The 12,903-nt window shown below is 38.9% G+C and overlaps 1 protein-coding gene across 1 annotated transcript; it reads right to left on the reverse strand.

Annotated features, from left to right (window-relative positions):
* Window positions 1-201: 201 nt before the first annotated feature.
* Window positions 202-12,127, reverse strand: ZFAND5 (zinc finger AN1-type containing 5). The gene is made up of 5 exons (XM_008634566.2): window positions 11,936-12,127; window positions 11,416-11,527; window positions 10,902-10,999; window positions 2,373-2,498; window positions 202-2,137 (listed from the first exon to the last, which is right to left on the reverse strand). The coding sequence occupies exons 1-5, from the start codon at window positions 12,084-12,086 to the stop codon at window positions 1,989-1,991; spliced, it is 636 nt and encodes a 211-aa protein (XP_008632788.1). The 5' UTR covers window positions 12,087-12,127; the 3' UTR covers window positions 202-1,988.
* Window positions 12,128-12,903: the final 776 nt, after the last annotated feature.

The raw sequence follows: 12,903 nt of genomic DNA on the forward strand, positions 1-12,903 counted from the left end.
CCGGTATTAAAGATGTCTTCCTCCATGGCAACATGTGCTCTGTACTGTGTCCTTTTCCTTCCCACTGGAATGCATAAACCAGGCATATTTAACACCTGTATTTGGTTGCTGTCACTGACAGTAGTAACTGCCCAGGTCTGCTGGTTAAGATGTAAACAGAATAGTTTAGTCAGTGTACTGGCTCAATCACGACAGATCCACTGAAAATAAGTTTGAAGTTTATTGCTAATATTTTCCTTTGCTCCCTTTAAAGCACATTGTTGTTTGCTGGCATTTTCGTCAGGTCATCAAGTAGTTACCTGTATTGCAGTTGCTCATGCAAGTTGTCTCAAGAGAAGTTGGTATATCCAAAGAAGGACATAGGCAAGCTCAAGTATACGACAACATCTGTAAGAACTTGTATTAAACTTTGCACTTGAGCATCTGCAAGGTCACATTCTCATTACAGCAAGAACTAAAACCAATGAACTACCATAAAAGGAAGTATTTCCTTCTGTACATTATTTTTATTATTTACATAATACAATATAGCATAGATGCGGGGTAGCTTATGTGCAATACATAAATATGAACTATCTGTACATGTTTGCATATCTAATAACTCAGAAGTACAAAGTTAGAAGCGAAACCTGATGCTTTTAATAGTGAAGTAAAAACCAAGACTGAACACTGGCAACAAAAATCATGTCAGGAGTAGTGCCTTGTGTACATATGTAACTATTTACAGATGAGAACAGGCATTACCACAACACTAGTCTAAACCGTATTTGTTTATATAAAAAACACAAGTTTCATACATCACAAAACCCCCTTCCATTATAACACAGAAGTGATATATATTACCAGACAAGCATCAGTGAAGAATACTGCCTTTTCTAGAGTTGTTATTGTACAATGCCGTAAATAACGCAGCCCATGCAATACACCCAAGAACACTACAGTCCTATACCCAAGTACAATTAAAAATGATAAAGCAGCCCTCCAAGAGTTGTTCCAGCTACCATTTAAGTCTACAGCAGCCATGTTAGGTATGGTTTTCCATGCAGAACGGTGCAACTGTTACATTTAAAACTAGAAAAATTAATTCCTAATATTCTTCTGAACTTGGAACACACAGAACATAAGTAGTACATGAATAATAAACTGCTCTAATACTTCAGCAACTTATTTAGATCTGTGTTGCTTGATAGAGATGCTGTGGTATGTCTAGAAACATTTGTAACTGTTTTTTGAAAACCAATCTTACAATATTGTGCTACACAACATTTTTAGCTATGCAAGGAAAAGCAGACAACTCTGTTGCAGGCCAGTTCATAAGCTCCTAACAGGACATTTCCTTTGGGAACTTTTTTTTCAAGATTCTAAAGTTCATATAATCTTTTCCAAAACAATTTCCTTCTCAAGTGCATCTGATTTTTTCCATTTTTCTCAGTGCAGTTGTTAAGTGACTTAAATATGGCATTGAAACTCATCTTACTAGGATGGTGGACCCCTCTACACAGCTCACATTCTGCTGGAAAACTAAAATGAAGTGTGGCAACTAAAAAGTAGAATGAGATTTTAAATGATAGAAGTAGACTGCCAACTGTTTTGATGTATCCTTCTCCAAAACAGGCATATAACATTAGCCGAACATTAAATACCTCATGCACATCTCAAAAGGCAGAGCTGCTGCACACATGCAGATTGCATACATCTGTTTGGCACATGTGAACTAGAGTCTGTCCTCTGTGCATGTGTATTCCTGTGCAGGTTTCTGATCATCCATCTATTCTGGGGAGGGCATATATATTTTCAAGGGCTGTATCTATCCAATTCTGCCTGTAACAAACACCTGAACATTTGAAATATCATTTAGACAGACAGGACTAGAAGTAAAACTTTGGAAAACAAAGGAAAATGACCATGCACCTGCTCTTTTCATGTTTTTTAGGATGTATTGAAAAAAAAGCCCCACAAAAAGTCAGTCTTTTCATAAGCACATTAATTTATATTCTCTGAATTTTTTCAGCCACCACAACTGGATTCTCTTTTCTGATTTTTGCTGCAGCTTCTGCTTTGTAATCATATGGGCAGTTATGCTTGTCAGAGTAACGGTGAAGTCCACAAAACAGGTTTCCACATCGGCAGTCAAATCCTGTACACAGAAAAAGAAGCAACATTACTAGGAAGATTAGTTTTTAATTAAGGTATTAATTAAGGGTGCAGTCACTACAAAGAGGATATGTTTGTCTACTATGACATAAAAATAAATGGTTGTACTAAGTTGTTTGAATTCTGAAGAAGCTTATAAGGTTAATAGAACACATATTTTATCAAGTAAGAGGTAACTAATCATGCAAATTTGTTTAAAATTGTCAGTGTTCTCATACCTGTAAGGCCAACCTTCTTCCTGCACATGAAACATCTGTTCTTCTTTGGTTTCGGCAGTTCAGCACCTCTCTCTTCACTCTCTGAAGTACCAGGCTGAGAAACTGATGGGCTTGGTTGAGTAACAACTGTTAAAGCAAGCAAAGGAAATATGGGTGAAATTTGCTTTTTTTGACTTTATCTAAAGCAGTTCACTGAGACAGCAGCTAGGAAGCTGCTAATTCTGTGACAGATCCAGAACACAGCTATAAAACACACAGTTCAAAAAAGCCCTCATTTAAATAACAAAGTGCAGATTTGCATTGCATATCTGTATTTTTTGTAGTTTATTCAGTTTTAGTGTTCAAGTAGGTACAGTCAAAATAAATACTTTCTCAATTGCCTCTTTAGACATCTTTAGAACATCTTTAGACACAGCTATTTTATTGAAAAAAAAAAAGGTTCCCTCCCTGAAATTTAGTTTTCTAAATTGATATCCTCTTCATATCCAAAACTGGAACTAAGGAAAGCTGAGAGATGCACTTGTACACCACTGTAATACCTGTTCTTGGCACAAGTTTGCTGAACACTCCCAGAGTATGATAACATTTATCATAATGTCAATAACTACAGAATGCATTTCAGAATAAATGGAGTATATAAGCCTCAAGGACTTATTTGCAATCAACTTCATACAAATATGGTTTGTTAGTTGTGATTCTTTTGAATCAGTACTTGTTTTTCAAAACTGTGTTTGCACTGACACTCAAAGGTATTCTAAAAACACCCAGAAAACTTCACAGTTCACCTTACAACAAGAAAGGCCTCAGGTGAGACATCATAATCTAAACAAGATTTATAAGCAACAAATGCTCAGAAGTAACAAGGAACCTTCAGTGCTCATCACCAAAAAATTTCATGCAGTAAAACAAATGGTTGCTAGTATTTTCTTGTACTTCTACATTATAGCAACAGCCCCAATGAACAACCAAGGTCATTTACAACCTGGGTTTTTTGTCACATCACAGATTTTTTATATATTTTCTTTTGTGAAAACAAATTTTTTTGATAAAGATTTTCTAGATGAACAAATATGAGACTCAGAACTTGTCTTTAAATCTTAAGAAAATTAGTGTTCAGTACCAGTTTGTCTACTTAAGAGTCTGTGACTAAAAACTGGCTTAACAACCAGCAGTATCACAAACTGAGTGTACCTGTTGAATGTTACACGCCTTGGCTAACAGCCTTTAACTATGGCCTTAAAAAAAAATAAAAAGACAACTCCCCAAAAGCATGGCCACATGCCTTTTTAAAGATTTGTTATATTGCTAGTTGGTTTCAAAATGAAATGCTAATTGTAAGCCAAGAGAGATAAGTAAGAGGAACCAGAAACAGGCACATTGCAATTTGGTGTGTAGTTAGCTATGGGAAACTTCATCGACATCAGAACCAACTTAAAAACTGAGCCCTGGGAGCATGCATGCTGTTTCAGTCACATGCAAAAGAAAATGCAGAGGGGGGCAAATCAACAGTGACATAAAGTCACTCACAACATACATTAAGAGAAAACGGAAATGAGAAGAGAACCATTTATATCACTGCCTAACATGTATCAACAAGGAAGCAAAAATGAGAACAGCAACTCCCCAGGAATTACCAAGGCCAAGACACAGCCTCGTAGAGCACCCTACCACAAAACAAAGCCTCTGAGAACAAATGCATCTAGGGCAAATGTTACCAATTACTACAGGTATACTTTCATCTTTGCATCAAGAAACTGCAACAATGGCAGCCCACAACCTGTACAGTGATGAAAGTGATCCTAAGAAACTGCAGCAGCACATTTCCTGAAAGGGCTGCTGAACTGGATCCTTCCCCCATAACTAAAACGTCTTCCAAGGAGGAAAAGCAGTACACAACATGCAGTAATGGTCACTAGAAGGTACCAAGACAAGAGGGAACAAAGTTCCCTAAATCCAAACTAAAACGTTCCATTTATTACTCTCCATGAACAAAGGATTCTCCTATTATTTTATGCCAGCAGATTTAAGTCTGATTTGTTTTTATGATGTTAAATGTTCATAAATGTGCTTCTGAGTGATGGCTAGGACAGAAGAAAAAGCTGCCTATCCTGCCCCCTAAAGCGCAGAACAAAACTCCTTTTTCTTCAACCTGTAGATGAAAAATATTGAAAATTGTAGTTTTTCTGACATGACATCAGGAGCTCATGTAAATCAAAATACTGTTCTTACAATTGCTTGTCACAAAAGGCTTCCTTTAACACAAAGGACAAATCCAACTGGGCAATTTGTACAATTCCAGTCCTCAAGATATCCAATTAAATTCATGTCAGAAATCACACAGTGTTAATCAAAGTGCTCTAAAGTGATTTCTGTATCACCACAGAACAGGTAGCTGAAAAAATGCTGACAGCTGGAAAATAGTGGTTACTGGTACCTGTAGACCTGGTTCCTCAGTAACAGTGTTCAGATGAAGCAAATTCGTCACCACTAAAACACCTCACCACTGCAAAAGAGCTCCTACTGGCATGCATGCACATTCTCATCCTGATCTCCAAACTGGAGAAACATGGATTTTAAGGATGGACTATGTGGTGGATGTGGAATTTACTGGATGGACGCAGCCAGAGAGGTGTGGTCAATGGCTCTATGTCCAGGTGCAGACTGGTGATGAGTGGTGTCCCTCAAGGCTCTGTCTTAGGACCCCTGCTCTTGAATATCTCCATCAGTTACACAGACAGTGGGATTAAGTGCACCTTCAGCATGAAGGAGGGGATGCCAGACAGGGAGAACTGGACAAACTTGAGAAATGGGCTCGTGAGAACTCAAGCAATTCAACAAGTCCAAGTGCAAGGTGCTGCACCTGGGTTGGAGTAACCCCATGGAGTAACCTCCATGAGGACACACAGTGTGGCTCATTGAGATCCCTCTACAGAGAAGGACTTGTGGATTCTTCTGGATGAAAAACTGGACATGAGCTAGGAGTGTGTGCTGGCAGCCCAGAAAGCCAACTGCATCCAAATAGGAGTCAGCACATCAAGGGAGGGGATTCTGTCCATCTACTCTACTCCTGCCAGACCCCACCTGGAGTGCTGAATCCAGCTCTGGGGTCTTCAGCACAGGAAAGATGTGAATCTGTCAGGTAAACACCAGAGGAGGAACACAAAGATGCTCAGGGGGCTGAAGCACCTCTCCTACAAAGACAGGCTGAGATGGGGTTGCTCAGCATGGAGATGACAAGGCTCTGGGAACCTCATTGAAGCCTTCCAAGCTTAGAGAGCTTACAAAACAAGGATAGATTTATGCATGGGCAGATAGTGATGGGACCAGGAGAAACATTTCTGAATTACAAGAGAGAATTATATTAGATATTAGGCAGAAATTCCTTACTCCGTGAGTAGTGATGCACAGGAACACAGGGGTTGGAATGAGATGATGTATAAAGCCCTTTCCCCCCCCAAACGGTTCCATGGTTCTATGTAGCCCTCTCCATCACCTTGGTCATGTCCCTTCCCGTCTCTGGGTCAAGATCTGCAAAGATTTACTTCGCTTGAATTTTACCAGATCAGTTCTCCTATTACAATGCCAAAAACTTTAGGCACAACTGATTTTCAGAACTGGGTAGGCTTTTATTAACTAGTATTTTGGCCTTAAATGATTGCCTGTAGGCACTATAAGATGCATTCCCATCATGCCCAAGGACAACTATTATCCTAGCAAATTAATGATAAACACTAACATAATTGAAGTACTGGAGGTGGGTGCCTGAAAAACTCCACACAAATACAGGCACTTCATCATGAATTTGGGAAAATTTCCTTCAAATGTAGCCTAAAGATAAGATCCATGAGGAGCAGCAAGGCCACTGATGGAAACAGTTAGCCACATGACGAAGTAAAACAGCTACTCAACCTATATGCAGAAAGGTTCTACAAACTGGGGAATAAAGTTCTTCTCAGACCCCAAATTATTAAATCACAGTGACTACATGGGACTGCCACTCAAAATTGAAAACCACTCTAAGAAAAGAATGTTTAAAGCTGTCAGTAGTTTTTCTTATACAAAACAGTATGGCTGCTTCAAAAAAAGCATGTGTATTATCAGTATTACAGAGATTTCACACTGGAAAGGAATGAATATGATGTTTTGGTTGAAAAAAACATGCTGAAAATAAATCAGTGCTATTTTCTAACATTCCCCATATCAAAAGTAACCAAAAAGGGATATAAAAGTAAAAGAATAAAGTTTTTAGAAGCTTCTCTGACTAAAGAAAAATTCACCAAAATAAGATCTAAACACCTTAAACTTCAAGGATAACGGGCACAAATTCTTGAAAGCATAGGAAAAAAGATTGATTTAAGGACTGTGACTTGATGAAGCTAACTGCCAACTCCCACCATTGAAGAAATGGAAAAAACAAAACAAGAGAGATAGAAGGTAAACTCAGAAGTCATCCAAAAGACATTAGATGCATTTCCACAGTTCTGGAGCTGAAACATAGTAGTAGTAGTAGAAGTACTAGAAACAATACAGTCCTTATGCTGCAGCCAATGCCAGCTGGCTCCAGGACAGTTGTGTCACTGGCCAAGGCTGGGCCAATCAGAAATGATGGTCATGGGCCACTCTTCCATGGGTGCTCCCAGGCTGGAGTAGCCTGTCCTTGAAGGACTGCACCTCTGGAAGAGCAACCCATATTGCAGCAGTTTGAGGGGGACTGTTGCCTGTGGGATGGACTCACATTGCAGCAGTTCTCGGGGAGCTGCTGCTCGTGAAATAGACTCATGTTGGAGAAGTTCATGGAGAACTCTCTTCAGTAGGAGGGACCCCATGATGCAGCAAGGGAACAACTTCTCCCTCTGAGCAGGAGGAGCCTGAAGTGACGAACTGACCACAACCCCAATTCCCTGACTATGGGGCAGGAGGTAGAGCTGGAAGGAGGGAGGAGTGGGGGGAAGGTGATTTTAAGGTCTGTTTTTACTTCTCATTATCCTGTTCTGAATTTGTTAGCGTAATAAATCAATTTCTTATCTCTAATTACAACCTGCTTTGCCCATGATGGTATTTGACGAGGGATCTCTCCCAGTCCTTCTCTCAACCCATTAACCCTTAGTTAAATTTTCTCTCCTCTGTCCAGCTGCAGAGGGGAGTGAGTGAGCAGCTTTGGTGGGTGCCTGGCATCTGGCTCAGGTCAACCCACGACAAGTGGTTACTATTAACCCAACTCTATCTCTTTTACACATCTTTTATTTCCACTTGAATATCTGCTAAAATAATAATAAACCAAACAGAAAAGGGTCCACCATGCTTCACCCACTTGGTGGATATACTGCTCTAATAGCGTAACACATAGAAAAGAAAGAAGTTCACTAAGTTTTGCATTTAATTCCTGCAACTTAGCAGGGCAAAAAAAGGAACTATGAATCATATTTCTAGAATACTTTGGGTATAGTCTGTCTTCACTCCTTAAAATGTGTAAAAACTTATCAAAATCCTATAAAATGTATTTTTTTAAATAGCACCCATTTATGAATTTGAGGACATAAAGGTCCCCCTGTGGGGGACCCATGCTGGAGCAGCCTGCCCTTGAAGCACTGCACCCCATGAAGAGTGACCCATGCAGGATTCATGGAAAACTGGTGCTTGTAAGATGGGCTCATGCTGGAGAAGTTCATGGGGAACAATCTCCCATGGGAGGGACCCCACTCTAGAGCAGGGTAAAGACTCCTCTCCCTGAGTAGCAGCAGAAATGTATCATGAACTGACCTAACCCCCATTCCCCATCTCCCTGTGAGCTACTGGGGAAGAAGTAGAGCTGGGAAGGAGGGAGGCACGAGGGGAAGGTTTTTTTTTAAGATCTGTTTTTACTTCTCATTATTCTGCTGTGATTTTGTTAATAATAAACTCCATATCTCTAATTCAAATCTGTTTTGCCTGTGATGGTATTTGGTGAGTGATCTCTCCCCATCCTTATCTCAACCCATGAACCCCTCATTTTATTTTCTCTCCCCTGTCCAGCTGTGGAGGGGAGTGAGAGAGATGCTTTGGTGGGTGCCTGGCATTCAGTCAGAATCAGCCCACTACAAGAAGTTACAAGAAAACAACAATGCGAGTTACCGAGTTACATCCACCATGCCTTTCTTCAAATGTTAAGATACAATTAATTGTCTTAGCACCAGGTTTGTTCTGAAGGTGCATCTAGGTTGTAACCTCAACCTGCACCAAGAAGAAAAAACCCAAAACCCCCCAAAAAAATCAAGAAAAACAAGCTCGTCAAACTTAATTGTTTAATTTTTTTCTCAACTCCTCTACCTTCTAGTCAGTTGTTTTAATTCCAAAAGCAAACAAATATAATTTTATGCTATAGACTACAAAAAAAAAATAGTTTACCAGATGTAATCCTTCTTTTAAACTTTCTAACTTGTAAGGGAAACATACAAAATTTCTTTTGCCAATGAACATCTGGCAGAAGAGCATGTGACTTCATACTGTTGAAGATACAGTTCATGGTCTATTATCTGGTTATGAAATTGTCCCTAGCGTCAGGCTATGCTTACAGCTACACTGTGTTTCACTAACTCCATGATTGCATTATCTTAGAGAATCACACCTCAAAGTATGTATTAACTTTTGTTGCTATTAGGTGATTATTTACCATTGTTCCAGTTTGTCCTTTAGAGACCAACACATAATGGATGCTACTGGAAAAAAGGAAGATAAAAAAATCTGTCTAGTCCAGACCCACCAGGAATTTTTTTATAAAAAGTCTAGGCCAGCTTCTCTTGCCTGCAAGACACAGAGTAATGTACCACTGAATATAGCCAACACCTGTTAATTTAAGATGTCCAACAAACTCTAAGAATAGTATATAAGGACATTATCTTATGCTGTCCAGGATCTGTGCCAAGCAATAATACTTAAAAGAGAGCTTGGGCATTAGAGCAGCTCAGGCTGCCTCACAAATTTACAGGTATGGTCTCTCAGGAGGTAGCTTAGTTCTTCAAGTTTTTTCCAGAGGCATTTAATTTTCCTGGTAGTTTTTCCAATCATCTCTACACACGCCTGTGACAGCTTTTACTGGTTTTAACCTCTGAGATAATTTACTACAAATCATGTCTTTGAGCTGCTTTGGATTTTTTCCCCCCATTCTAATCAATAGTGAGCTGTGTGACCTAACATACAGCTGACCTGAAAAACAGGCTATATATCAAAAGTAACTATTCTTTGCAGCTGGCAAAATGACAACAGTTCTAAGAAAAGTAAAATCACCTATTACTTCCTCACTACTACCATTTTATGTATTCCTATTTCCTTCTTGACACATTCCAGTGGGATTTCATAACATGGCACAATGGGTTAGTGAATATTGTAGCAAAGTCTAAATTACTTTTCAGTCACATAATGAAAGCCTCTTCAGATGACATCAGTTAAAGAAATTTAGTAATTGCAAAAATTCCCTCTCAGTCCATACATAATGAAAAATGCAATATATTGTATAACTGTACTTTAGTCCGTGTCACAGAACCTTGACTTAGCATGACTTATGAAAATGGTAAAACCCCCTGTGCAAATACCGAGCAATTAAACACCAAGAGGCCAATCAGCCCGTGTTGGCAAAGATATAACTAGATAAGAATCACTTTGATACAGTGCTGAGTAGCATCCGCTGCCATTTTCATCTCATTGACTTCAAAACTGAAAAATGGATTTTATCTTCAGCTTGAGTGAATAGACTTCCTACTATACATCAGCTTTCAGTTTTTAAAACTGTTTTAGAACCGGTAAATTAAATAAAAAAGTCTGGATTTGTTAAAGTACAAAACAAGTGTGTTACAATATCCATTTGAACAAACTGGTATGAATTCAATTGTTCACTGGTTAGGTTAAGCAAGCTGCCCCTCTCTCTCTGCCTCACTCCAAGAAATGGTTTACACGTTGACGTTTTACTACTCCAGCTGCAATTATCTAACAGCAAGAGAATAAACAGTTAAACAGACAATTCATGCACAGCAATTAAAGCTGCAACTATCCTGTGTCCCTGAAACAATGCATTGGTTATATCTACTGAGTACTCAATTAGTTCAAGAACCCTAAGCAACTTCTGTTAATGTTTTTAAACCACATATTGTCCCTTCCCCCACAGCCCCACTCCTCTGTTGAATGGAATTTATTAAGCACCCTTCTCCAAATACAAGCCATTTTGCCTGCCATGAGTCAGCTGGAATCCCAACAGTTTGACTTCAAAACCGAACACCTTAACCTAATGGAATTTTAGAGTACCTCACTTCCAAAAACCAATGTTCGGGATCTAAAAACACCCTGGTAAGTGTCAATTTTTTTACTAACAATTAACATATATTTTTAAAGCTGTCCTGGAACTAGTCCTTTTTCTTGATTCTGAGGAGACAAGACTCAAAAGCATCCTAAACACATTTCTCAAGACCATTGCAACAGGAGATGGCTACTCAGAAAGTAAACAAACCCTCCACCCATATTAAGTCACTGGTTGTGCCCAGTGTCACTCTGAGAACATACCTGGCTCAGTCTCTGTTTTCGGTGTTAAGTCGTCTTCTCTTGAAATGCTCATTTCTGTCATTTGCTGCGTTACAGGCAAAGCGGCAACAGGCACATTTCTGTTTAAGCACAGCGGAACACATAATTTACATCAGTTTTACATTCCTAATAAAAGCTTTAACTGTCCAGACCCATTAATGAACTATTGGTGCAGTTACTACTGATACGTTTTCCAGACCTATGCTTCTACTATCTTCAAAACACACTTCTTTACTCTGTTTTGGTTTCCCTAGAAGAAAACAGGTGAGCCTGTAACAAATTATTTCTGTAGATAAATAAAACCCATTCTTTTTACTGCAGCTCTACAACACCAAATATTTGAATGATTTTTCAATTTACATGGATTCATAGAGCCCTGTCAGGTCACTGGTCCTTTTTCCTCTGCAGACACTCACTGCAACAGGGGAGGGTTGCTGCAGGCTGTTCCTGCACACTCACAGCTCATTCAACCCTCACAGTACAACCTTAATTTTACCTTGTTTTTTCAGATGTGCTGCCAGCAGCACCTTCACAGTTGTTTAAGCTAGTGTCTGGTCTCTGTGCAGATGAAGATTCTGAGGTAGGACTGTTTGAACCATTGGTTGTTCCTATGTAACAAGAATTTGACAAGTTATGAACAAATTGCAGAAAACACATTAATCAAATAGTCTCCTATACAGCTATGAACTGTCTGCATACAATCTTCACTGCTACTGCTTATTACTTTTTACTTAAAGACACTTTTTACTTAACCAAAATACAGATTGCGTAAGAAAATGCTAACAGAAGAGGCTAAGTGGGAAAGCAAGTTATGGTTGAATGCCAAGCAAACCAGAACACATTACACAGAAATGTATTTTTATCTTTACTGTGCTTTAAAGTAGTATTGAATATTCATTCTTTCAGTTCAGCTTTCAAAAGTCCTCCTAAAAAATGTTCTAGTATTCCTTGTAATCCTCTGTACATTTTAATTTAAAAGAAATAAAGAAGCCCCCAACAACTCCCCACACCCTTACCCATTGGGCTGATTCTACCACTATTCTGCTGTCGCTGAAGATGTTCTTTGTAGCAAACAGAACACATCCCATTTGTCCTAGGATTTCCATAAAATCCACATCCTGTACTACACAGCATAGGCCCTGGGGTCTGGTTTGTCTCCTGAGTCATCTCGATGCTGTAAATAAAACCAAAAACTGCATTAGGAGCTGGCATGCCACCAAAATCAATTACAGGGTTAAAAGTATTAAGAATTAAAAGAATTGTAAGAATGTCTGCTCACCCTGCCCTACCAAGTGATATCATTCTTAAAGAGGGTTATATGAATGTTAATACACTGTTCAAGACTGCAATTTATTGCTAAGCAACATCATTATGAACTTTTAAGACAAGAAAAAGTATCATCATACTAATACTGAGAAATAATATACTTGAAATAATATACTGAGAAATAATACACTGGGCACTGAGCTGCATGTACAGGTTAATTTAATTTGACAGCCAAAAAAACCTCCTTATGTACCAACCTCTGAGCACTAACAGGGATATGCAGAATAAGTAAGACCAAGTTCATACCCACAAAGCAGTTCTGGCAAATAATATAGCTTATTTTTCCTTTACTCCAGCAGAGTCAAGAGACTCCAGCAGAAGAGCTCTGCTTTTTTAGTGCCAATTTCATATAATTTTGAAGCTAATTCCACTATCAGCAGTACTTACTCTCACAGTACTCTTCCAAGGGAAATAACACTAACAACTCCAAACTGTTGAGTATGTTCTATTACATAGCTTACGAATTTACAAAAGACAAAAACCCTTCTCTAATCAAGTTGTATAAAGACTTCTAAGCCTCCCAGAGGCAGTCACTGCTAACTTTTGCAACGAACCGCATGTTGGACGTAAGGTTTTCACCTTCACTGCCTGTTAACCTCTGCAAAGCAAGGTTAGTAGAAAACTGCACAGCAGCCAAATCCTTGATTCCCAAGGGCAA

Source organism: Corvus brachyrhynchos, unplaced genomic scaffold (genome assembly GCF_000691975.1).
Source record: "Corvus brachyrhynchos isolate BGI_N302 unplaced genomic scaffold, ASM69197v1 scaffold22, whole genome shotgun sequence".
NCBI classification, from domain to species: domain Eukaryota; kingdom Metazoa; phylum Chordata; class Aves; order Passeriformes; family Corvidae; genus Corvus; species Corvus brachyrhynchos.